Here is a 27,215-nt window from a genome sequence, read left to right on the forward strand (position 1 = left end):
CAGATAATCTCAGGATTCACTCGTTTCTGTCAGATGTCTCCATAGTAAAACAATACTTTATTTCCCAGGATCAACCTCCTCCTTACTATGTGTTTCATAAAAAGTTTATCCCCATAAATAAAGATTTTTATTTTTCTGTGCTGCTGTAGACTTTTATTACCTAGAATGAAGACTGTCTTTAACACACATTTGTTCACTGAACAAATGAGTCAAGGCATACACTACTGGGTTTTCTTGCCCAGTTTCTTTTTTGGCTTTAAAGAGATGTTAAAGTGAAATTAAATTAAGTTATGTAACTTAAAATGATATAACACTTGTTAATTCAAAACAAACATAAAAACATCGGTGACATTTCAAAGGGGATAAGAAATGGTTTATTCTGGATCTTAATGTTGGGAGCTGTGAACCCCCCAGATCTGAATTTCTGGTAAACAACTTGTAATGCTTGCAGATGCTCTGAGCATGAGACCTTCAGGAGTTCCTGATGACAGGGAAGTGGTTTCTGGTGCGTTTGGCTTGGGCGTGGCTATCAGCTAAAGATCCCTATATAAGCTGCCCCTAGACACAATAAAGGGGGTATTCTTGGGGCATTCCAGTTTCAAGAATGATCCGTGTCTCTGTGTCTGTGAGTCTTTGTGTATTTCAATCTCCAGCCCCTTGCCCAGTTCACGAACTGTATGGTACCACTTAGAGTACAGACGGGTGTGGTGCGCTACAACTTAATATGAGTGACTATGGCCCAGGAACACACATTCAGGTTTTCCCAAAACCATGCTCCAATGTGGTAAATGTCTCATGAAATTTTATACTTGCAGCAAAATCATAAATCAGTGCTCCTTCCATATACATCGGTGGAAACGTCAGGTGGTAGGTTTCAGCAAAGTGGGGAATATCTGTTCTAAGCCTCAGATGCCATCTGATAACATTTTCAAGGCCAGAAGTCTATTAATACTGTCCAAAGGGTTTCACTTGGTAATCAGAAAGATACTAGGTCAGACACAGAGGTAGGCAAGAAAAGGCAATTCTGGGCTAACCACAGCAAGGTAAGTTGTAGTCAGACTGTGGCCCTGCAACATTCCAGCCTCTCCATAACCACTGAGGTTTAATGAGCTAATTAGCTTGTGTAGAGTGGCCGGTGTAAGGTGTGGCTTGTTCCCAGGAACATTAGTGGCTGAATGTTAGAAAATTCCTAGGGAATTTAAATAGTGGCATTCATAATAGATGAATGGTTAAGGACAGGCGGATTCGAGATGTGAGCTGCTGCCACTTTTTGAGATAGCCATGCTAAATGATTAAAACAAAGTTTCAAACTTAGTTTTTGCTGTAACTCATTATTTCTCATCTTTTTAAAAAGAATTCAGATCGTATAAAATATCTCAAAGAATTTACCAGTTTTTCACTTTCTCACTTGATTTTCCGATTTTGCAGTCTTCCTATTAGCCTCACCCACTGTGCTAAAAACAACCCTTTTCTCTACCCAGTTGTTTTATTCCAATTCTTTACATGTTCTAATTTTATTATTTAATTTATTCTTTGAGTATTCATCTGTTTACTGCTATAATTTAAAGAGATAGGCAGGTGTTTGGCATAGAGTGGACATGAGATTACCCTGCAGAATGAACTCTATGAGATCCTTACTACCATCGAGTTGGCTGGGGGGTCTGTGGGAGGGGACTTGATTAGACCTCATAGCAGGAGAATGTTAGAGGACCTAAGCATCATACAGGTAGGCAGCATGATGGGACCTTGAAGGAGAGATGGAGTTTTCCCTTCAGAATCCCTGAAAGGAACTTTAGAAGAGATGGTTGTCATGTTTAAAATGACATGAGTCCTGAAGAAAATAGCCATCAAATCCCCAAGGCAATGGGGTCCCTGATTCTTATGGGTTCCCAGCTGGGTAGACAGGCCCCATATGGAGGTATCTGCCTTGGCCTGGCCTATATGCTGCAGATGTAGCAGTAGGTAGGATCATAAACTTACCCTACAGCAGCGAGGCCACAGTGTTGCAGGCTTTATTATTCTACTGAGGGTCCCAGAGAGAGGACTGCAGGGGAGGGAGACTGTGCTCAGATGCTCACAACAGGAGCCTGTCACTTCTTTGTCCTAACCTATAGAACGCTGGGGAGACCTGCTCTCATTTCTGTCCGAGAGGGGCAACTAGAGGATCTCTGGTCTAACACGTTACTGGTCTGCTCTTGCGTGTTAGCCACTTGTTCCATTAGCACCCTGGGCGTTTATTTGAAATTCATAGTTTTGACAATTCCAAAATACCTGCCATATCTGAGTCTGGTTCTGTTGTTTTATGTGCCTCTTGACAGGTTCTGTTGTTTTATGTGCCTCTTGACACGTCCTCTTGCCTTTCAGATATGCCCTGGGTGTTTTGTTGTTGAGAGTGAGTGGTATCATACTGAATTTGTACCATTAGTAATTAAGCTGTATTTACTCTTTGCTGAAGGTGCTCAATGATTAAGGCTTGGGTGTCCTCTAGTGTCCTAGTTTTGATCTGTGGAGTGTGTGTGTCTGTGTCTGTTTGTCTGTCTGTCTGTGTTTTAGGTTTACCTCAGAGGCTTCCTAAATTGTGTGAGCTTCACAGTTATTTTATACTTGTTGTGTTACAGAAGCCCTCCTGTTGTGTAAGATGTCCTGGGGAGAGACTGCTTATGGAGTCTTGGTCTCCTGCTGGGCTCTTGTCCCTGAAGTCCCTCCACTTGTCAAATGCTGGAATCGCAAGTGTGCACCACCATGTTTGTTTCTCAACCCTTTTTCTCTCATTTGGTGAGACAAGATGGCAAAGCAAGGCCAGAGTTAGGTTACTTCCTCTCCCTGTGTCTGGTAGGCCTTGGTAGACTCAAATTGCTTCCTTCAGCTCTGGTAACATGGAATTCCGTAAGGATAGGTGCCTGCTAAGAGCAGGATTTTCCAGGTGTTTTAAGAACATTACTTTCCATCCACTTGGTGGGTTTATGGAGGTCAAATGAAAGTGAGCTGGCTCCCAGAAGGTTTTGTCCTTTAAGCTGAAGTCTGCTTATTCTTCAGTAAGCAGGCAATTGTCATTTACGTTCTTGACCTCCGATTGGCTCCAGGGTCCTTTCTCTTCAACTGTGACCTCTTTTCTCTGCATTTCCAGTTTTCAGGGTACTTGTTAGCCCTGTGATCTCCATTGTCTGATGGAACTGAAAAGAAAGGGTAGTTTGAGTCTTTCTGTGAGCTGAGAAGCTATGACTTTCAAGGTCTTTACATGTTGGAGTGGAAACCAGAAGTAAGTCTATTCGTTCTTTAGTTCTTGTCTTCATTGTGGTGTGGAAACCACCAAAGGTTCTACAACCAGTGTCTCACTGCAGAAGGCGCTGAAAAGTTGGGGCGGGTAGCCCAATTGGTGAAGTACTTGCTCAGTGTGTGTGAGGTCCTGGCCTTGGTCCCCAGCACCACATAAACCAGGCATAATGATGCTCACTAGTAATTCCAGCACTTGGGAGCTAAATGCAGGAAGCTTTGAGGGTCATTCTCATCTTTATGGGGAGTTTGAGGCCAGCTTGGACTGGAGATTTAATTATAGTTTTTTTTTTTTTTTAAGTCATACTTGCTGGGCATTGTGGCATATACCTTTAATCCCAACATTTGAGAGCTAAATGGATCTTTGAAAATTCAACCCCAGCCTGATCCAGAATAGCCAGAGCTACATTATGAGTCCCTCCCTGCCTCAAAAAAAGGAAGAGAAAAAAAAAAGAGAGAGAGAGAGAGAAATTAGGTAAAATCACAAATTTGGTGTAGTTTCTTAATTTTCTTACCCTGAACCTCACTGTTCACTTGAATCTGTAGGTATTTACCTAAAATGGCCATCTCTGTGCATATCTGTCACTTAGCATCGCTGCCTTTACTTTCCCCCTGAAATCCACATTATTCTGCATTTCTTCAACTACTGGCAGATAGCTCCACCAGGCAGCTGTCACCTGTAATACCTAAACATGTCCACAGCAGCTCATTATTATGCTTTAGAAGTAAAAACTATATGTCCAAGAGTGGTGTTGCTGGTCTTGAGGTAAATTGATACCCAATTTTCTGAGAAACTGCCATACTGATTTCCAAAGTGGCTGTACAAGTTTGCACTCCCACCAGCAGTGGAGGAGTGTTCTCCTTACTCTGCATCCTCTCCAGCATAAGTTGTCATCAGTGTTTTTGATCTTGATCATTCTGATAGGTGTAAGATGGAATTTCAGAGTGGTTTTGATTTGCATTTCTCCCATGACTAAGGATGTTGAACATTTTCTTAAGTGTGTTCTGGTCATTTGATATTATTCCTCTGTTGAGAAGTCTCTGTTTAGCTTTCCACCTCATTTTTTATTGGATTATTTGGTATTTTGATGTATAGTTTCTTGAGTCTTTTGTATACTATGGAGATCAGTCCCTCTGACAGATGTGGAGTTGGGGAAGATCATTTTTTATTTTTACATTTTTTTTATATTGCACACACGTGTTTAATTTAGTTCTCCCGTCACCCCAGCAGGTAAAACAGGCATTTCCCAACCCTCTTAACCACCTGGTCCCATTTAAGTTTCTGATCTGCTCATGAAAATAGTGATAGCCCCTGACCCGGGGAGGGCTGTGGAGTCCACGCCCACACCACGCCCCAGCACAAAATGGGCTGCTCCAGACAAAGAAGGACCTGCAAACCAGGCACCGCTTCCGTTTTACCTGGAAAGAATGTGTCCCAAGGGTCTCTGAATGCATTCACTTCCTTCATGGCATCTCGAGGCATCAAGAGTTCCAGTCTTCCCTGATCTTCAGATGGCCATTCTCTACCTCTGGGCCCTGTAGTCTGTGTACATGTCCACACTATCATTTGATTTCTTCTTCAGCTTGACCTCTTCTGCCCGCCTCTGGCTGAAGAACACCAGGGCCAAGGTAAGCATGCCATTGATTCTGACAATGTGCTTGCTCAGGTCCAAGTACCTCAGTTTCCTGTGGCTACAGAGCATGGATGTCAGAGCATGGCATGAGGCAGAAGTGAACCAACACTGTTCCAGCTCCAGAACCAACAAGTTGCAGTCGGCATCTGCCAGAGCTCTACAGAGTAGGGTGACCCCATCGTCCATCAGCCTGTTGAAACTCAGGGCCAGACTTGGCAGGCTTTGATTGTTCTTGAAAGATGACATCATATACTCACAGCATGCTGAAGTCAAAGAACACTGCATCAGCATCAGTTTTTGCAAAGGACATATGAAATGGCCCAGAGCATTCCAGATATGCCTCCATCCTGTCAGGCTCAGGTGGGTCAGCATCTTCCTGTGCCTGAGAGAGAAGGCGATTTCTTCACAAGGGGCCTCAGTGAGGTTACAATTCTCCAGCATCAGTTCCCTGAGGTAACTCAGCAGCAGGTACTTCACCCCCAAAATATCTGGGGAGCTTGCTCTCAATAACAGAGTCTTCAGGTGCGTGTTCCTTTGAAGACTGCTGGAAAGCTGAATCCAGTCTCTAAAGGTGGCCACACAGGGCTTCAACTGTAACCTTTGCACTTTACACTGGGGCTTCTGTAGGGCGGTGGTGACTCCTGTATGGACAGGGCCTCCAGGACGCTGTCAGTAACCTTCAGCACTTCCAGATCTTTATTTGTTTCAAACACAGAGCAGATATCTTGCCACCAGCTGAAGACAATCTTGTTCTCTCAGCTGAGTGCCCTGGGAAGGCACTTGAAGGACCTCATCACGATGCCAGCACATGCTTCATTTAAAAGATCAAATAAGAAAAGCCCATCTGAGTCACAGCTTTCTCTGGCTCTCGACATTGCGATCAGATCCTGGATGCCCACTTAGCTCAGTGGTGATAATATACAATTCTTTAGGGGAAAAGGAGAATATAAAACACGGCACCAAAAATATCCTGGAAGATAAACAAGGTAAACACATAATGGTCTCCTTGGTCTTCTAGCTTTCGAAGAATGTTCACTTGAAGGAAAGTGTCTATGGTGGTCTCATCCACCTTGACATGCTGAAAGTCCATCTTATCAAACACTCTTCAGGTCCCATACACCCTGGGCAGCCAGATGGCACATACCTTCCAATTGCTTTTGGTAATGACCACTGGAAAGTGTCTTACATATGGCTGGGAACAGGGTAACCAGATACAACACACACACACACACACACACACACAGATGTTGCATTTGGACAAGCCTTTGTGAGACTTACCATTTTCTGCATTAGTTTTCTTGGACAATGGCACACTATCCAGCACACCACAGGGACCCGACACATGGACAACAGAATGGTGTTTTTCTTGGCAAAATCCACAACTTAATTCCCTATCATTTTGCCTCTGAAATACGACCTGAGATAGTCGAGCGTTTCACTCCTCCTAAATCCAGTCAGGGTGACATGGGAGGGACGCTTGACTAAGACTTTAACTCCTCTCCAGGAGGTCTGTCTCACCATGATCAGGAGTGTGGCTTCTGGAAGCATCCTTTTGCTTAACATGCAGCTCAGGAGAACAGACCCAGGCAACTTCTGGTTCCAGTCTATTACCAGATCAGCTGGTCTTGTGATGAGGGAAGATGTGAGCTCCTCAAAGCCATCCAACAGGAGCAGAAGTTGATCTGTCTAGATAAAATCTTAGACGAGAGCCTGAGACCTAAGCCCTTGGCCCTCAATCAGCTCTGAGAAGCTGCGCTATCCCACCCAGTTCAGTTCCCGGCAGTGGAAACAGAAAGCAAACTTGTATTTTTGTGCATAGAACTTGTTGTGTGTCCATATCAGCATCATCTTTCTGGCCAGCGTTGTTTTTCCAATACCAGGAATTCCATGGATGACCACTATCTTAGGCTGTCTCCCCTGGGGATTCCTGGGTAGAAAGAGACATGGCAAGATTGCCTTGTGGTTTCTCACATTGATGTGTTTCCAGACCAGACGGTGCTGTCCTACATAGGGAGGCTCTTTTCCATCACGTGCTGTCTGTACTCCCATATTTTACCGCATTCTTCTTTTGTCAGACTCAGTGGTGTTTTCCTTAGATGGAGTCCTTTGGTTCCAAGGTAGGAAGAATGTCCTTTACCTCTTTCAGTAGCAGGGAGCAAATCCTTCTCTGATTCATTTTCTATAGGATTTCATGAGCGACATTCCAGGCCAGTGCTCCAGGAAGGGACTCTAATAAGAAATGAACCCTCTCTGCCCAATTGGCTCTGCTCAGCTGCTGCCAGGTGATGCCGAGAGAGTCCGACAGGAGCTTCTTACCCATCAACATCATCTTGAAGATTTGTAGCTCCGTCTTGCTTAAATAACTCATGTACGCCATGACCCCATCAGCACAGGGGGAGGCAAGGGAGTGAGTGTGTGTCCAGGTTTGGGTAGAAGTAAGATTGCTAGACTTGGAAGGGGGGTTGAGGCCTAGGTGGGATCTTTGATTTACCTCACTCATCCTCATGCAAGGTAAACAATACTTCTCTGTCAGTGATAAATACAACTGAGCAGGAGAGAACAAATAAGACCCCTGAAATGGATCAGACTTCTAGGCTCCTTCTAGCAAAACACATCTTCCCAAGCAGACAGAACAAACCTTTCTTGGCTCCTTCCCGATCCCTTACAGGCTCTGATCTTTTCCCATTCTGTAGGCTGCCATTTTGTTTTGTTGGCATATACCAAAGAATGCACACTCACTCCACAAGGACATTTGCTCAGCTGTGTTCACAGTAGCATTATTGATAGTAGCCAGAGCCTAGAAACAACCTAGCTGCTCTCAACCGAAGGATGGATTCTTAGCGGTAAAATAACAATGACATTGGGGCTGGAGAGATGTCTCAGGTTAAGAGCACTGGCTGATCTTCCGGAGGTCCTGAGTTCAATTCCCAGCAACCACATGGTGGCTCACAACCATCTGTAATGAGATCTTGTGCCCTCTTCTGGCCTGCAGGCATACAAGGAGGCTGAACACTGTGTACACAATAAATAAAAAAATCTTTTTAAAAAAATGACATCTTGAAATTTGCAGGCAAATGGGCAGTACTAGAAAAAGCCATCCTGAGTAAGGGAACCCAGATCCAGAAAGACAAAAATAATATGTACTCACTCTTAAGTAATTAATAGACATAAAGCAAAGGACAACCAGCCTGCAGGCCACAACCCCAGAGAATCTAGGTAACAAAGAGGAACCTAAGACAGACAGGCATGGGTTTTCCTAGGAAGGGGAAAAAAAGACAAGAATTCCTGAGTAAATTGGGACCATGGAGGGCAAGAGGGAGGCTGAGAGGGTAAAGAGGAGGATGAAAGGGGAATAGAGAAAAATGCATAGGACATCCTATCCAAACAATTAAACGAGAAGGATTTAATTAAAAATAAAAAAAGATGTTAAAACTACTCACTCTAGTTCTGTGAAATATATCTTAACTCAGTTTCCAGATAGGGAAAAACTTGGTTCAATTGATATGTACCTACAAGCTATGGGATTAGTTTGGCAATTTTCTAATACAGCTTCATATATGTGTCTTAGAGTTTTAGTAAGAATTTAATTACAAAGTAATATAAAGTTTTTGATTTATAAGCATCACTCAAGTCCTATCAACTGTCAGTCACTCTGAGAGTACCATATTTGTATATGTGTTCATTTGTATTTATGTTGTGTACAAGAATACTTGAATTCTTCTCCAATAAATGTTTTTATTCTTTAAGAACTTGATGGAGTGTATTTTGATCACACTCACCTCACTCTTCTCCTTCCCATTTCAGCCTCCCTGTTCCCCTAAACTTTACGTCCTTTTAGTTTTTAATTTAATAACCTATTAACTCTAATTTTTACTGTTCATACATTTCTGGATTTGGGGCCATCCACAGATTACAGTTGGTATAGGAGCCACATAATTAAAGAAAACTGACCCTCACGTATATACAAATGAAGCCAACTGTCCATAGCATCTCAGCTAGACTGTTGACTAGTTTGCTCTTTTGCATGCGGCTATAGCTGCACTAAGTTTATGAGTGCAGCAATCCTCTGATGTCCAGAAGTCATGGTTTTGCTCCTATCTCCCCTGTCTCTGGCCCTTACAGTCTTTCCATTTCCAATTGAGTCTCTGATCTTGGGGATGCTATGTGATACAGATATCCAATTTGTGGCTGAGCACTCGACAGTCACTTATTCTCTGCACTTGGACCAATTATGAACTTCTGAGTTAACTGCCATCCATTGCATGAAGAAACATCTCTGATGAGGTCTGAGAACATCACTGACCCTGGTTCAGGCCTGGTCCTCCCCACCACTTGCACTGTTTAAACATGAGTCCTGCTTCAACTATTAATGGAAGGCACGAGGAAGCAATCATAACAAAAACATGATAATGAAAGGACATATCCTTGTGGTAACTTCATTAAAACTGAAGTTAGCACTATTCTCATCATTTAAGACTATCAAGCAGCTGGTGGTGGTGGCACAATCCTTTAATCTCAGCACTCAGGAGGCAGAGGCAGATGAATCTCTGCGAGTTTGAGGCCAGCCTGATCTACAGCACGTGTTCTAGGATAGCTAAGGCTACACAGACCCTGTCTCAAAAAATAAATAAAGCAAAAGAAAGAAAAAGCAAGATAGACCATCAAGCAAAATACTATCTTAAACATTTACTAAAATATTTATTCATAAAGGGATTAAAAAATATAGAAAGTGGGGCTGGAGAGATGACTCAGAAGTTAAGAGTGGCCGGGCGATGGTGGCGCACGCCTTTAATCCCAGCACTCGGGAGGCAGAGGCAGGCGGATCTCTGTGAGTTCGAGACCAGCCTGGTCTACAGAGCTAGTTCCAGGACAGGCTCCAAAGCCACAGAGAAACCCTGTCTCGAAAAACCAAAAAAAAAAAAAAAAAAAGAAGTTAAGAGTGCATGTTACTCCTGCAGTGGACCTGGGCTCAGCTCACAGCCATCCATCAGAGACTCTGATAGGCTCTTGATCTTCTTTCTTCTGACCTCTGTGAGTAGAAGGCACACATGAGGTAAGGTACACATATATACATGGAGCCCAACACATAAAATAAATCAGAGAGAGAGAGAGAGAGAGAGAGAGAGAGAGAGAGAGAGAGAGCACTTCAAAAGATGGCCCTGCGATGGGCCTGTAGAAGACTTAGAGGGTAAAGAAAGAGGCGTGCTGCTAGCCTGATGGGCTGAGTTTGCTCCCGGGGACCCTACGTGATGGGGAGAACCAGCAGCAGTAAGTTGTGCCCTGATTTCTGCAGGCATGCCACGGTGTGCATATACAAACACAATGAATAATTTCTTTTTTTTTTTTATCTGATATTTATTCCAGGAAATGCAGTTACTCTAACACCATCGAACCATCTCCCCAGAGTCTTCCTTCTTTGCTGACAGTTCTCCCTGAATAATTTCTTAATGAGGGAAATTGTCGCTTACTCATTTGTTAATGCACCCAAAGGTGAATATCACCCTGTTTTCCTGAGGTCCATGTAGATGTATGCCCAGAAGTTTGATATGAGAAGTACAGATTTAATTCCTAAAGCATGAAGTACCTGGTAGTCTTTTTCTCCAAGCAGAGTGGAATCCTAGATCTTTCCATTGATAAAGTCATCTGCTTTTCAGCCTGGTCTACAAGAGCTAGTTCCAGGACAGGCACCAAAGCTACAGAGAAACCCTGTCTCGAAAAACAAAAAAACAAAAAAACAAAAAAAAAAAGTCATCTGCTTTTCTTCATCTTGGGAAGAATTCTATAGCCGTTTTTTATTTTTATTTTTTTTTTTAGTTACCATATTTTCAAGTCTCCTTTAACAGCATGTTATCCTTTTATAGGAATAGTTCATATAGTTTTTACTTAATTTTTCATAGGACATAAGTACTTACTTTGTAATGAAAAAATGGATGTTTTCCAAAATGAATAGATCTTGGATGAGAGCCAAAGCTTTAGTTAATTTGAAGAGTTAGTGTCATTCGTTTACTTAATAGACAAAATTTTATAAATAGATTAAAATATTGGTTCATTGAATTGAATTCCGTGATCACTATGTAATTTAGCAGGATTCCCTCTAGAGGGAATGATTCTTTTAAAAAGAATTATACTTACTGTTAAGGCAATGCCTATACAGCAAGTAAAAGCCTTACCCAATGGGAAAAAAAAATCTAATCACAAATTTTAAATGTCTTTTTTAGTAAAAGGAAAATAAAAATCATTTCTGTTCTAAATCAGTTTTTTTTTCCTGAGGTCATGACTAAGACAGTGCTTAAGAAACTCTTAGTGTAACAGAACCAATCGTGTGGTCATTTAATATCTTTTAACTATAACAGCTTAGTTATAAGTGTGTTCATTTTCTATGAACCTTTCTGCAATCCACTAGTGTTCTGGGGCTGTCTATTTGCATTTTGAAATACCATTGCTTTAAGACAAAATCATCACTCAGTACTTTCTCACAAGAAAGCATTTTCCTCTGTCTTTAGCCTTAATTAAAAATAAAAAATTAAGGCTACTGACTTACCTGATTTCTCTGTCTTATTTCCTTTAAGGTAAATGTATTTAATACGACAAGGGGGCTTGACACAGACTCAGTTCAGGACTGCCGACATGATTCTTGTGCCAACAAATTAGCTCTTTTTTTTTTAGAGGTTTAAATCCTGTTTTAACAGATTTAGAACTTTTTGTTTAAAATTGTTTACTTTTTATTGGACTCATAAGACAATCAGAACAAGTTAAGTTTGAGGCATCTTTCCTTACTTTCCAGCTAGCTGCATGTCTGTTACTTAGGGAGAGCTGAAGGCAGAGGGAGAGAGAAACCATCTGCCTGTGCTTTGAGTAACAAGTCTCAAGTCTTTTTTGAGGCTGTTATCCCTTGGAAAAGCTGGAAAACCAAACTTGACAGGAAAATCAGGAAGTCCCAGTTAGGGCTGTTCAATTCTACCCCTTAGCATAACCATCTTGGTTAAATCTCCTTCTTTGATCCTTGCCTTTAACTCTGGTCATGCCATGAGCAGAAAGGCATTTGAGCTTATTTTAACAGCTATAATTTATTTAAAAAATTAGAAACTAATTTGCCAACAAGTAAATGATGAGGACAATAAGCACACATGGGTAGCACATACATAATCATACATAAAGGTGGATTTGAAAACCAGATCTTACGGCTTTCATTTAGTTCAGCAGTTCTCGACCTGTGGGCTGTGACTTCTTTGAGGGTTGAACAACCCTCTCACAGAGGTCACAATTCAGATATTCTGCATATCCTACATTTACATTATGATTCATAACAGCAGATGGCAGTTATGAAGTAGCAATGAAAATAATTTTATGGTTGGGGTTACCACAACATGAGGAACTGTATTCGAGTCACAGCATTAGGAAGGCTGAGAACTGCCGATTTGGATAATCATTTGTAATCCTTAGGGGCCTGGTGACTACCCTTGACTATTTCTTCCATAGTATTACTAATCTCAAATCTGTACTTCTAAGAAGTGTGATTCCTGGTGTAAAGATGACAGCTGGGTTCAGTGTGGTCTAATTATCGATACAGTTTTAAAGCAGGTGGCAGCACCTTGTTTATCAGAGGACTTAGGTGGTCAGGGATTTAGCTCAGTAGCAAGTCCAAGGTACTGGGTTCTGTCCTCAGCTTATCAGTGGGCAAAGGGGGTACTACTTCTCCCTTTAGCTCAAATTGCACAGAAAACCTTGGGAAAAAATGTACATTGTGGATGTCACTGTTTGTTGCAATTATATCTCTAATTCACTTTGAGAATTAGAGATTTAAAGATCTAAATTCATTTACTGTGTATAACAGCTTTCAAAAACTTTATCATTTGTATATTGAAAATATTTCTGAAGAATTAATTCATAGCATTTACCTAATAAAAAGACTTTAAGATACATCACTTAGGTACCCAAAGTATGTTTTAATATATAATGATTTTGTGTCCTATTGTTTTTTACATTACCCATGATTATTACACAAATCAAATCCTTTCTCCTTTAGAACCTGTTTTGGAAAGAAATCTATTGAAGTCTGTATCTTAACATTAAAATAAGTAGCTTAATGAAACTTGTCTTAAGACTCCAGTGAATACTGTTTAAAATAAACAAAGGATTTTAAAGACTTTTGAATACTTAATAGACCCCAGAATACCATCTTAATAGATTTTAAGAAGTTCAGAGAACCCATGTTTATAAAGCAGTGTGTTTTTTATCCAGCCTTTTGATATATTACCAAAACACCTTTACAAGTATACACATGTGGATTTTAATTGAACATGCTAAAAAAAATTCAGTATGTATAAAATGAATGAAAATTTGAGGTGGCCACAGGTTTTGTTACTTCTTTGGGACATAAACATGTTGAAACAATTATAATCACAAATGACAGAATTACATGAAATCTGGGTGTACCTAGTAAAAAGAAGAGAAGTATAAAGTTACATCCCCAGCTCCTTGTTATGTAAGGAACTTAGTAGCCAAAACTGGAAGATGGAGTTTGTTGTGTGTTGCAAGGAGAGGGCTGCTTGTTCGTCTGGGTCACTCAGCTAGCTTAGCCCCGAAATAACCACACAGAAACTGTATTAATTAAATCACTGCTTGGCCTTATTAGCTCTAGTTTCTTATTGGCTAATTCTTACATCTTAATTTAACCCATTTTTATTAATCTGCATATCATTACATGGCAGTGGCTTACCAAGAAAGATTCAGCATGTCTGACTCCACTTCCCAGGTTCTGGTCAACCAGTAGGTATTACAAAGATGTATGCTAAAAAGTCTTGGAGTCAGTAATTTGAGAGAATATATCATTGTAATTCAGGTTGTCTCTATACAGTAGGAGAGTGTGGAGCATGTAAAAGGAATAAAGAAGTGGACAGGGTTGGGAAAGGAACTTAGTGGTAGGGCATTTGGTAGGGCGTGAGGCTCTGCTTTCAGACCCTAGCACTACAAAAAAGTCTAACCCATCAATATTTTAGGAAATCAGGCTATAAAATGAAAAAGGGCTGTACTAAGCATAGGACATCTTAGTTAAAGGGAAAAATTTTAAGTATAGGAGAAACCACAACAGAGTTATGTTCATGGCAGAATAAGATAGAGGAGTCTTAATAATTACTGAAAAACAGTGCTAGATTCTAGAATATGGATAAAATTTAGTTTCAGATGGAATGGCAACAACTTTTCAAACATTTATTTTGTGCTAGTGTATGTGCACGTATGCGTGTGTGCTTGTGGCTGTCTCCTCTAAATCCAAGCATGTGGTCAAAAGAAAAATTCAGTTTCTGTCTCATATCGGAAGAGCATCTGGTATGAGACAGAAGAAAACCAAAAATCTAGGGACTGTTGTTGTCAATACTCTCTTATCTTTCCCCCCACTCCAATTTCTACCTCTCCCAACACCTATTTTTCATCTCTTTGGTACCTTTCTTAAGATGAGTAAATATCAAACATTTTAACTTTCTATTTTAATATTAATAATATTTAAGTTCTCCACAGTGAACAATAAATTTTCTTACAGTAATCTCTGAAGTATCCAGAAAGAAGATTGGGCCCTACAACAGTGATTCTCCCTAGTTCCTTGGATGTCATTGACCTGATAAATGCCACTCAAAGATTGGTTTTGGGTTACAAACTGCTCAAGATGATTCCAACTTGACTAGCTGAGATGGTGCACCTTCTTACAACACTCTGGCTAGAACTTCAAATAAGAACTTAAAAAATAAAAACCTACCAACTACTCAGAGACTGTCTACAGCTGTTACAGACAGTACTCTTGAGACTTACATTCATTTTAGCTTTCACAGGATCCCATAGAAATGCCATCGTACCCTGACAGCTGGAAGTAATTCTACAAAACAACATCCCTCTCCCAACAGATTTTGTCTTCTTAGGGTTATGAATAACTGTCATCTGGATAGGGGTTAGTATAGGGTTGGAGGTTGAATATGAAGTTTAGACTCAGAAATGTCTTTTTGGAAAAGAAAAATGGAGGAATGGATGGGATGGGATGGGATTTATAGACAGTTTACATTGGTATAGATTCTTGTATATTGATACATATGTAAAATTATCTCTTATTTCTGTCTAAGACAATTTGTATATTGATACAAATTGTATTTGTTATATTGTGTATGTTCCTATTTCTCTTTACCATATTTGTACACAAATGTAAAGTTATTTATTTTGTCATACTGTATGTGTGTATATTTCTACCTCTGCTTAAGATATTTTGCATATTGATACAATGTAAGGACATCTTTGTCATATTGCACTATATATTTTTACCTCTGATGAAGATATTTTTATATTGATACAATCTCAATATCATTGTCCTCATGCTGCACACCTGCTTAAAGATTGTTTACGTTCTTATATAGAGCCCAAATCTTTCAGATACACAGGTTATTTAAGAATTATAGATTAATAGTCCACCCATGTTTGTCATACCTTTAGTTATGTTAGTCAGATTCTCTGGATGCTCAGAGATGTACTCTGCATAGATAGGCAGTCTTAAAATACATCAAAGAACTATATAATATGGCATTTAAATAACTCAGGATTCCAGTGACATGAGACACAGTTGCTCCTGGCAGCACGGACCTATTCCCGAGAGAATGTTGGACACCACAGACACCCCACTTGGAGTTTGTTTTCTTCTTGGCAGAGCTGGCCTTTGGGCAAACGACTGCCCTTGCCTCGACTGCTGACAGTATACACGCTTTCCAAATGACACAAGCAGAACACAAGCGAAGTGACTGCTGAAACTTTCCAAGACAGGGCAAAACAGTCTTGAAATTTCCTGTTTCTGAAAGTGGTCTGCCAGATACTCTAGGCCTTAGCTGAAGTTGGTGCCCCAACGTTGAGAATGAGATGTTGAGTGGCTGTCCAGGTAGTCAGCTGTTTCTGTCATTTCTTGCACCTTTTGGAAGTTGCTTGCTTGCATTTCCTACTTACTCAGGTAATATTATTTTTCTTCTCAGGTCTTTGATGGGGTTGAAGACTAGACAGTCACAGCTACTTTCCTTTCATAACTTAAATAAACATTTTAAGTACCAGACTTAGATTCCCCAGGATAGGACATATATTGAAATAACCTCTCTTATTTGCTAATTTCCTTAGACTGGACATTTAGCATGTATTTCTTGCTTGATGTTGTTCATGTTGGTTGTAGTTCTATTTTTGTGTAAGTTTTTGCTTTTTTTCTCCTGGACAATACATAATATTTGTTATTATTGTATATACCTTTTTAAAATTAGGTTTAGAACCCTCTTATTTAGACAAAAGGGGGAATTGTTGTGGGAACCCACTCAGCCAATTAACTTTTGGAGGACTCTGGCTCTTTGGGCATGGTCTGAAGTGCTACATGTCCACTGATAAGATGTAAAAGAAAGCGTGTTCAGTCTCTTGCTTTGGCTCTTGCTTAACATGAGGGGAGACCCAGGACATTGGAGAGACAGCGCGGGATCAGGGATGGCATCTGCCCTTTTCCATATTTGTGAGTTCATCTCTTTCCATTGCAGACGCTTAATAAATCAGTTTTATTGACCTCAGTGTGATGACATAGTACGTTCCTGTGGATGTCACAAGAGGAGAGCATTGGGTTTCCTTGAACTAGAGTTATAGGTAGTTATGAACTACCATGTGGGTGCTAGGAACTGAGTTCTGGTCCTGCAAGAGCAGTAAGTGCTCTTAGCCAATGAGCCGTCTCCCCAGCCTCCATAGAATGGCAACTGTCGTGGAAAGGGAAAATGTGTAAGGATGAGTTCAGAGGCATCTACGGGAAACAAGAGAAGATTTTAAAGATAGTAGAGATGCTACAAAGCAGTTTCTATAGGACTTGTATTTTTATTACTGATTTGGGTGGTAAAGTTCTTTCTTTAGAAGGAAAAAAAGGAGGCCGGGCGGTGGTGGCACACGCCTTTAATCCCAGCACTTGGGAGGCAGAGGCAGGTGGATCTCTGTGAGTTCGAGACCAGCCTGGTCTACAGAGCTAGTTCCAGGACAGGCTCCAAAGCCACAGAGAAACCCTGTCTCGAAAAACCAAAAAAAAAAAAAAAAAAAAAAAAAAAAAGAAGAAGAAGAAGGAAAAAAAGGCATCCAGCGTAGGGCACTTTAAATATTCATTTAATGCATATAATAGGCCAGTATGCTAGGCACTGGGGATATAATGGAGAAGGTAAAATTCCCATGTTGAATATGCTTACGCTCTGTAGAACAATGCAAAACAACAATCTAAAAACCATATAGTGTTAAGTGGTATTAAAAGAAGTAAAGCAGGAAACCTACATCAATCACTGTCCACTTTTGCTTTTTAAAATACAAAAAAGCCAAAATTGCTTCCTTTGAAAGTGTATTTGCTTTTTAGAAACTAATTAAATGTCATAGAAATTTTCAATACAAAGAATTAGAATGGTAAAGCGTAGAGGTTGGGCCTAACTTGGGAATCTGTGAACTAAATCGAATAGTACGATAATACAGTCCTTCCATAATTGAAATATTTTACTCTAATTTCCTAATTTAAAATTGTGTAATTTGTTCAAAAAGAAATGGGGTACTTCCCCCCGGCTTTATTGCTCACGTTCAACTTTGCTCGCTTCCCTGCACTGTTCATAACTGCACACTGGCAGGCACTTATCATGTGGCAGGTACTTCCCAAGCTAAATTTGTGAAGTCCTCAAAATGACTTTGGGCCCTGTTTTACGAACAAGAAAACTAAGACCCAGAGAAGAAGTCAGTATGGCTTTTGCGTCTTTCCCTTTGAATCAAATCTCATATCTCATGCTTTCCTTTAAGCCTCCGCATCTTTATATAATTTTTAAAATATATTTTCATTTTTTATTGTGTGTGAGTATGAATCGGCACATAAATGAGAGTGGCCATACACGTGGGAGGCAGAGGACAGCTTTGGGGACTTGGCTGCCTGTCTCTAGTCTTGTCTCTAACTGTTCCTGCTGCATCACCTACTCCAGGTTAGCTGGCAAGGTTCCAAATGGCACTTCTGTCTCCATATCTAGCTTTTTACGTGGGCTTGGGGGATTGAACTCATGTCACCAGGCTTGCGCCACAGTCACCTTTACCCACAGAATCATCCTAATGGCCCGGTGTCTTTTTACATAAAGTGGTGTTAGTTCTAGCCCTGTAGAGATGCCTCAGAAATGATCGTACATGTCAACTCTAGACATGCGCTTACACAGACTAGTGTGTCAGGTAGCACTTGCTGCGTGGTACTTGTTTAGCTTCTTTGTACTTCTAAATGAAAGTCTACTTTTGCTATAATTTGAATTTTCTTTTAAATTCTGGGTCTTCTGTCATTTGTTTTCCTTGTACAGGAGTCCCAGCTCACAAACAAGGAAGTCTATTAGCTTTAGTAGCCCATCAAAAGCAAGTTCAGGGAAAGGCTATGCTGGTGCCACCCAAAGCAGAACTACCATGTCGAGAACGATGGTTTCTGTTCCTGAGATAAAGCCGGTAGAAAAACTGAATATTTCTGGCACTAAGACAGTACAGGTAACTTTCTTTTTTCCAAAGTATTTTTGTTATGTTTAATTATTTAATTTGTGTGTACACGCGAGTGAGCATGTATGTACACCTGTGTGAGCATGCATGTACACCCTGGCACGTATGTGGAGGTCTGAAGACAACTTGGAAGAGCAGTTTCTTCCACTTTGTGGGTTCTTGAGATCAGACTTAGTGGCAAGCACCCTTATCCCCAGAGACATCCTGCTGGCCCCACAGGTGGCTTTTTTTTTTTTTTAAGAATTCTGAATTCTTAAAAAGTTGTGGGCTTTTAAAAAGGTTTATTTATTTAAAATTATGTGTGGAGGTATGTACACATGAGTGTAGGTACCTCCCAAAGAGGGCATCGCATTTTCAGGAGCTAGAATTATGGGCAGTTGTGAGCTGCCTGATGTGGGTTCTGGGGACTAAACTCTGGAACATTCTCTTAACCTCTCTGAGCCAGCTGTCCAGCCCCTGAGTTTATTTCTAAATAACTCTCTAATCTCCTTCCTCTTGGCAGCTGTCAAGAGTTACAACTGGACTGGACCGTTGTTTTTCTCTCAAACACCAGTAAAATTGTCCTTGAGTTCGAGTGTGTGCCGGGGTGAATGTGTGAGGTCAGAGGACAGCCCAGAGTTGGCTCCCCTCTTCCAAAAAAAAAAAAAAATGTTGTGGCTCAGCTGCTTGGCATCTGCAGACGCCTGGGAATGTATCGGAAGACACCTCTACACAAATGTTTACTGAAGCACATTCACTGAGCCCAAACCTGGAAGCAGTTCATCATATCTATTAAAAGTAAACTTATAAAATACTATGTAATAGTTGTGTGCATTACTTTATAACCACAGTAAATGAATGAACAACTTTACATAGCTACACTTGGGAAAATAAAAAACATTACTGGACAAAGGGTGTCAGCTATAATGTAATATATGACTGCAACATTTCAAAAATAAAAGGAGTTTCCTTAACTCACATGAGAAATACCAAGCGTTTTCAAAAATTTGGAGAAATCAGACCTTTTGTCTCTGCTGATGGAATCACGTTGAAGCTCATCTTAAAAGTGAGCATGCACATCCTCTTTACCCAGAGTTCCGACAAAGATTCATAAAGGTTAGCATATCATTTGCAATGATATTTATAGCAACATTGTTTGATGACTTTTACTTACTGCATGTATGTGTGCATATGTGAGCCAGGGCACACATAACGAAGGTCAGAGGACAGCTTGCAAGGGTCTATTCTCCTCTTCCTCTAGTTCCATCAGTTCAAGGTCGGCTGGTCTGTCATCTCCTTGTCCATTCTATTGGTGAGCCTTCCAAGAGACTTTTTCATCTGTCTTAGATTTTTCATTTCCACAACTTTAGGTTGGTTTCGTCTCAGTATTTCCAGCTCTTGTTGAAGTCCTATTTCATCTTTTGCATCCCCTTCCTTATTTCATCTATCTGTTTATGCTCTCAATCAGGAACTTACTTCCTTATTTGAACATATGCACTTTCTTTGAAGTTCCCCGACTGGGATTTATTTCACTTGTCTCACTCTTGTTAAATGCCTTTACTATAAAATTCATAACTTTTGGATGAGTTCTGTTGTGTTGGTTGCTTCACTGGGATTTACATATCTACCATTACATAATCAGCCACCATCTTTTCAATTAAAGTATTTGCTATGCTCACGTGGAACTTGGATGTGATACTGGTGAGTGTGTAGTTCAGCAAATAGTTCCTTGGTCCAGGAGCCGAGTGCTTGGTGTAAAGCACTGTATCATTCCCTGACTAGAATATTAACTGCAAGAGCAGTCATGGCTGCTTGATCGTCCCACAACGCCAACATCATACTAGCCAGTTAGTCACATTGGCACCTTTGATTTCAATAACCATTGGAGGATAAATAATCAATGATAATATGACATATACTCAGGATTAACTATTAATCAGGTTTGGAAAAGGAAAATCAGAACGAGATAGGTAAAGTAATTAGAAGACAAAGTTGAGAGATTATTATGGCTCACAGATTTTAGACATTGCTAAATTGTGGAGGGTTATAATTAAGAAGTAAAGGGGAAGAGGATAGGATGAGAGAAGGAAGAGGAAGGGTATATTCAGCATCCTGGAGAGCATAGTAAAGAATGTATTAGAGTGTGGAGGAAAGGGAAAGGTATATTCAATATCCTGGAAAGCATAGTAAAGAATGTCTTAGAGTAAGCTGGATAGAAACATCAACAATAATCCTAAGACCTGAGCAATATACAAACAAAAGCAAAACCATCAGGAGACATATATACATGAGACTGGAAGCAAACTAATTTAAAAATAGGAAATAGAAGTTTAATATTTAGTTATTTGTCTCTTGCTTTGATAAAACACCATGACCAAGGCAACTTACGAGAAAAACCTCTATTTAGGCTTACAATTTCAGAGGGTTAGAGTCCATGGTGGCAGAGTGAAGGAGCAGCTTAGAGCTCACATCTTGATCCACAACCATGAGACAAAGAGCAAGTACTTACTGGAAATCATGGGAGTCTTTTAAAATCGTAACTCTATGCCCAGGGACACACCTCTTCCAACAGGGCCACACCTCCTAATCCTTCCCAACAGCTCCACCCACTGGGAGCCCTGCATTCAAACCTGAGCCTCTTGGGGCCACTCTCATTCAGACTCCACAGTACCTGTGGAGTGAATTGCTGGCACAGCTGTGCTGAGCTGAGGTTCTCAGGTCCCTCTTGCTTTAGCAGGCTCCCCTTGGTACCATGCTAAAAAAAGTTTTTTTTCATGCCTATGCTTATGATATTATATCGACCAAAATATTAACAATATGAATAAAGTATTCTATTTTTCTGATTGCTGTGTATTGTCATTATAGTTTTGCCTTTTAAAAACTTACTATAAAAGTTTTCTGTATCTGGGCATGGTAGCAAATACATTTAATCCCAGCACTCCGGGAGACAGAGACAGGTGGATCCCTGAGTTCAAGCCCAGCCCAGTCTAGAGGGCAAGTTTCAGGGCAGCCAAGACTACACAGAGAAACTGTCTTGAAAAAACAAAAATAAACTTATTAAATAAGTAATTAATTAAAAAGTTTGCTGTCACACCATCAGCTTCTATATGCTTCTTGTCACATGTGATTACATCAAGAAGCCATATCAACCAGGCAGTGGTGGTGCATGCCTTTAATCCCAGCACTTGGGAGGTAGAGACAGGCAGATCTCTGTGAGTTCAAGGCCAGCCTGGCTACAAGAGCTAGTTTCAGGGCAGGTTCCCAAAGCTACAGAAAAACTCTGTCTTGAAACAAAAAAACAACAAAACAAAAACAAATAAAAGAAGCCATATCAAATGACTGGCCATACCATTCAGCTTTCTCTATATAATGATTAGTTACAGAGATCAGTTACCATTTTCACATCATATCTCTGTGTTTATTACTTGTATGTAGGTATATGAGTAAGATTGCTTTTATTTTGCCTAGTTAAACTTCAAGCATAAAATTTTGTGTTATTCAAGTTTTCATGTTCATCTTGTCCTAAGAACATTATTATACTTAATATTTTTCTGCTATATGTATTTTTGTTTTCTTGTCTGGATATTCAGTTTAAATAACCATTTTCTACAGGTGTTTGATGCAAGAGGCGTTGATGTTACTCCCCGACCTCTCTACCATCCAGATCCACACCTGGGAACAGCAAAGCCCAACAAGCTCTTGATGTCACAAGAAGGATCACTTGGATCCGATTTTATTTCTTCATACAGTCTGTATCAAAATACAGTTAACCCTAGTATGTTAGGGCAATTCACAAGGTGAAGTATTCTGGCCCCAGTTCTTTTGATTTCATTTATGTTGTTCTTCTGCTTATATTGCATACATGCAGAATATATGTTTCCACTTTTCTGACTTCAATCGATAAATCCTAGTGTTCTAGCTTTTATGTTTTAATTATATTCGTGTCTCTTGATTGAAGAGTTCCCACAAATTCTAAAACATTGTGAAAAGTGTGTAGATGTTTGCCTGAGATTGCCCAAGGTTTCCGAAATAAAGGACTAGCTTCACAGCTGGCCACAAATCGCAATTAAATATTTTGGCCCAGTTTCTTTAGGGTTTTATTGCTGCCATTTAGAATACAGTGCAGTCACACACACTGCTCTAGACTCTACACTCAATTCACACACGAGCCACATGGAACGCCAGATAAGAAACAAGGGCTCTTCCAGTAAAGCTGACCCCTTTGTAAACAATTGAAAGCCTAAATGTAAGATGTTACAGAGCAATGTTATGATCGTTCGTTTAAAATTTTAAAGGAAACCCATGACTGACCAAATTAATGATCTCATGAAAGCCCAGCGTGGTGGAACGTGAGTCTTTATTGGCATTACTAACAGGAGTCAGGAACTGGGATGACTCAGAAACTCTGTGTCTCAGAAAAGCAGATCCCACGTGGTAACCACAAGCCACACCCCTGAGCTCTGCACAGCTTGTAGGTGGCGCCACAGCCCCACAGTCCGCCCCTCCTCCCCATGGCTCAGCCACTCAGTCTCCTCCCCAGACTTCTTTACTCCCTTACTCTGGGGAGGGACCTTTAAGACTCTTCTAAGTTACTGGTTTTTTCCAGACATGACCTTTTTATAACCTCCCTAGTCCCAAGAGCTTTCCCCATCCCCTCTTGTAGGGAAGGCTTCCTTTTGTACAGTGTAGCTGTGTCTCAGGTTACTTTTCCCGAGGAGGAAAGCACTCTACAGTGTAGCTGTGTCTTGTTACCTTTCGAGAGGACTTTTGTAAAATTGAACTTTTGAGCCGAGTTATGAGGAATGTGCAGAAGCAAAGAGAAGAATATTCTTGGCTGAGGCCCTAAACAGACTCCTAGGATGGAGGTGCTAAAACACCCAGCAACAAAATGATGAAGAGATAGTGAAAATGGAGTCTGGGAGGGAGCTATATTTTAGATAGTCATTCAAAATATACATTGAGAACACTGATGTCCTCGGTGTAGATTTGATGTTATTCTAAAATATACTTTCACTTTTTAAAGGACATGAAAAATCAACTGAAGATTTAAAAGATATAATGATTTATGTTGTTTATATGACTAATATGTTTAACTTGTTCATCTGTTGATACAGTCTAATTTAAACTTTTAGTTTCTCATAAGGACATTGACCAAATGTGTTAATAACTTTCAAAGGTCAGTCATGGGGAGCAGCACAGTGTCAAAGTCAAGTGTGTCCACAACCGAATCAATGACGGAGGATCTAGAAGAACCAGCTTACAAGAGGGAAAGACTGGCTAGTTTTACAGGTAATAAAAGCAATTTTCTTTCAATCTTACAGCTTTAATGTATTTTCAATGCTTTAACTCCCCACATGGAAATTGTCATTGATTGTAATGTTTGTGAAACCTAGGTTATTTTGGCACAGCTTTTATACCATTTTAAGATTAATTTCTAATTGTGACTGAGAGTAGGTAAAAAGCAACTGAGAACCTGTCTCAGTGGGGGACCATTTGCCTACATCAAAGACCCTGAGTTTAGTCTTTAACGATACTTCCTTTCCTATGTGTGTGTTGTGTGTGTGTGTGTGTGTGAGAGAGACATAAAAAGAAACTCTCATTTTTTCCTGTACATGTAGATACAAGTCAACACTTTGAAGTTCTTTTTAAGTGTTTATTTTATGTGTATGGGTGTTTTGCCTGTATTTGCCTGTGTATGTGTGTATGTGTGTGCAGTACCTGGGGAGGCCATCAGATTCTCTGGAACTAGAGCTACAGACCATCATTCGTCTTCATGCGTGTGCTAGGAACTGAACCTCAGTTCATCTGTAAGTAGTAGTGACCACTGAGCGTCTTTCCAGCCCCTCATCTTGTTTTGTCCTGAGTTGCCAAATAAGTAATCATATTCTTTGTGTAAATAAGGGTCTGTTTATAAAACATTTGTTTCACTATTAGCTTTGCATACTGTTCTTCATTAAAAGAAATAGGGCCCTTTGGAGAAGTAGTTGATTTCTGAGCCTTGGGTATATATAAGATGAACTTGAAAGTTAAAAAAATACGTGCACAGACCCTGCCTTTCCTCCACCACCACCCCCCAAAAAAAAGGAATGACAGGGACACAGCAGCCATTAGTGTTCCATTAGCCAAAGGTAGACAAGTTCAACATCAGAAAGTATAGTGCTGGCTCATTGACAATATCCAGGAGCCCATACTTAGATATATGGTAAAGGGGAGAGCAGATAGACTTCTGTAGAGAATTTTAAATACTTATGTAGATATTTTTCCTTCAAAGTAGAGTTTCTATCCTTTTTAATATGGACTTTGTATCATTGCTTTCACCAGACTACAGTGTATGAAAACAGAAACCAGTCTCAGCTAAGTGGTGATGATGTCAGCAAGAAGTTGTATTGATAGCCTTGATGGGCTATCAGTCTATCTCCTTCCTCTGTTGCCTTCCAGAAACCTGTAACCTGTGTCCCGCTTCAGGCAATCCTAAATGGAAGCATGTTTTACATGCATGACCAATACTCAGTCTTCTAACACAGGAAACTGCCACAGTCTAGGAAAACCGAAGGGACAAGATGATCAAATGTGGTGTCTGGGCTGATATTTTAGAATAAATTATGAGTGTTTAGATGGCATTAAAAATGAAGCAGCCTGGAATAAAACCTGGGCTTCAGATGGTGAAGTATCACTGTAGGTCCATTAGTTGCTCTAGGCACACGATAGGAATGTTCACAGTGGGGGCTACTTGAGTGCAGGTCTACACAAGCTCTAGTATTCTTACAGATGTTCTACACCTCGAACTACTCTAAAATGAAAAAAAGAATTACTCTAAACTATCTTGCACAAGCCTCTGGGTGTTCTGACACATACACTTTTCAGAGCCGAAAGGAGGCTGGGCTTGGAAATGCTTGGCGTTTGATCTGGATGATGGAGCAGCATGTTAGGCACAGACTGGCACTTGCTCAGCACGGAGATAAATGAGTAGTAGGTCCTTTTACATGAACTCATAAAGTACCCGTGGTTAGCACATGTGCATTTGCGAAGAGAGAGAAGCACTATTTTGTAACTCAGTCTGATTGTAATTACACTAGACTCATTGTAGCTAAACAACAGCTTCAAGGAAGGCTTCCTGAACTGCTCCTTACTGAGATCTCTTAATGTTACCAGATAATAGATCTTTTTCCTTACCTATTTCTCAATTAATTGAAGAACACGGGGTAAGGGCAGGCGTACTAGAAACAAAATACTGCGTTATGAGTAAAAGTGCTTTTGAAGCCCCAAGAGTGACCATGTCTTACCCATTCATTAAATACTGTAGCCTACTACAGAGTCCTTCCTGTCCCTCTCCAGGGGCTTCCTGTGTGAAGATGTGAAAAGGGAGCCATGATTGCAACACACAACTGGAGATCTCTCGAACATCAGGGGTGGAGAATGCAAAAAGTGCATTGATAGGTTTCTAGGAAGAGATGCAAGTGTAGTCTCCATCTATTATCTGGAGCTGGTAATCTTGATGCATGAAATAGATTCTGTAGGTACATAGTGCTGCTAGAATTCATTTTTTAATACGGAACAAATTCAGGCAACATTCAGAAGATGACAGACCTGCACAAAAGCCTACTTGTTCCGTGGTTTTGTCTGGATAGTGTGTTCCTCTGCCATTAAGAAGATGTATTTTCCCTAGCTCTAATACATAGCTGATATTGTTGCATTATATTCTATATATGTGCTGTATCTCATGTGAGGTTGTTTTTAGAACTACGTCTGTGCTGCCAGGATACTTTATATACAGCCAAGCCATTAGCCAGCATCCGATGGTCTAAAAGAGTACTCAGAGGATCAAGACTTGGTTTTTGGTGTTTTTTTTGTTTTTGTTTGCTTGTCTGTTTTGTTTCTTGAGACAGGGTTTCTCTGTGGCTTTGGGGCCTAGCTCTTGTAGATCAGGCTGGCCTCGAACTCACAGAGATCCTCCTGCCTCTGCCTCCGGAGTGCTGGGATTAAAGGTGTGCACCACCACAGCCTGGCCCAAGCCTGTTCTTTTCAGTCTTGAAATTCCCTGTTCCTGTGGAGCATGAGACAACTTACTCCTGCTTATTTTCTTCATTGATGCTGTAGGAAATCTGAACAAGTTGTACCTCAACACTGTCTGTGTGGACAATTCATTGACTTCTTTTTGCTTATCCTCTCTTAACCAGATTTACTTATTTAAATCTTGTCTTTATTTTAAAATCTATTACAAGGACTTTTTTTCTTAAAGAATCATTAAGAAGGGCTAATTATTAAATATTTCTTCTTTCCTGACCTTTATTTTATGTCATTGTAACTACAACATAGACCGTGTTCTGGTCAATTCTTCATGTAGGGTTGTAGCACAAACATTTCCATAGTTTCTTAAAGTACTTTTATTAGAATTTCATGCATGAATGAGAATGTGTTACTATATGTAACCATTCTAGATGTTGGTTGTTTTTTTAAAAAAATACTTGTACTTTATTTCAGATTTTTAGGAGATTTTTTTTTCCCTCCGATCCTGAGTATTAAGAGGGAACTGAGTCTTTGTCTCTGGGAAGTGTTAAACTCTTACTTTCTTGCCTTAAAATAAGTCAAAGTTTCCCCATGTCAGTCTTCTGCAGCCCTCTCTCCTCTTTTGTTAAGAATACACTGAAGCTTGGAATGATGCACGCCTGTAATGCCCGTACACTGGAGGTGGGAACAGAAGGCTGCAGGTCTGAGTCCAGCCTGGGTTACATAGTGAGGTCCTGTCTCAAGTCTCCAAATCTATTGATCCCTGACTTATATGCCGCATCAAGG

General features: G+C 40.3%; 1 protein-coding gene across 2 annotated transcripts in view; it reads left to right on the plus strand.

The window, feature by feature from the left end:
* The window catches only part of Dnai4 (dynein axonemal intermediate chain 4), a 73,156-nt gene that overhangs the window by 1,989 nt on the left and 43,952 nt on the right, over positions 1 to 27,215 (plus strand). For both annotated transcript variants that reach the window (XM_057785099.1, XM_057785100.1), the window contains exons 2-4: positions 18,257 to 18,434; positions 22,035 to 22,219; positions 23,599 to 23,711. In XM_057785099.1, the coding sequence (XP_057641082.1) occupies positions 18,257 to 18,434; positions 22,035 to 22,219; positions 23,599 to 23,711 (476 nt within the window). The remainder of the gene's footprint in view (positions 1 to 18,256; positions 18,435 to 22,034; positions 22,220 to 23,598; positions 23,712 to 27,215) is intronic.

This window comes from Chionomys nivalis, chromosome 11 (genome assembly GCF_950005125.1).
Source record: "Chionomys nivalis chromosome 11, mChiNiv1.1, whole genome shotgun sequence".
NCBI classification, from domain to species: domain Eukaryota; kingdom Metazoa; phylum Chordata; class Mammalia; order Rodentia; family Cricetidae; genus Chionomys; species Chionomys nivalis.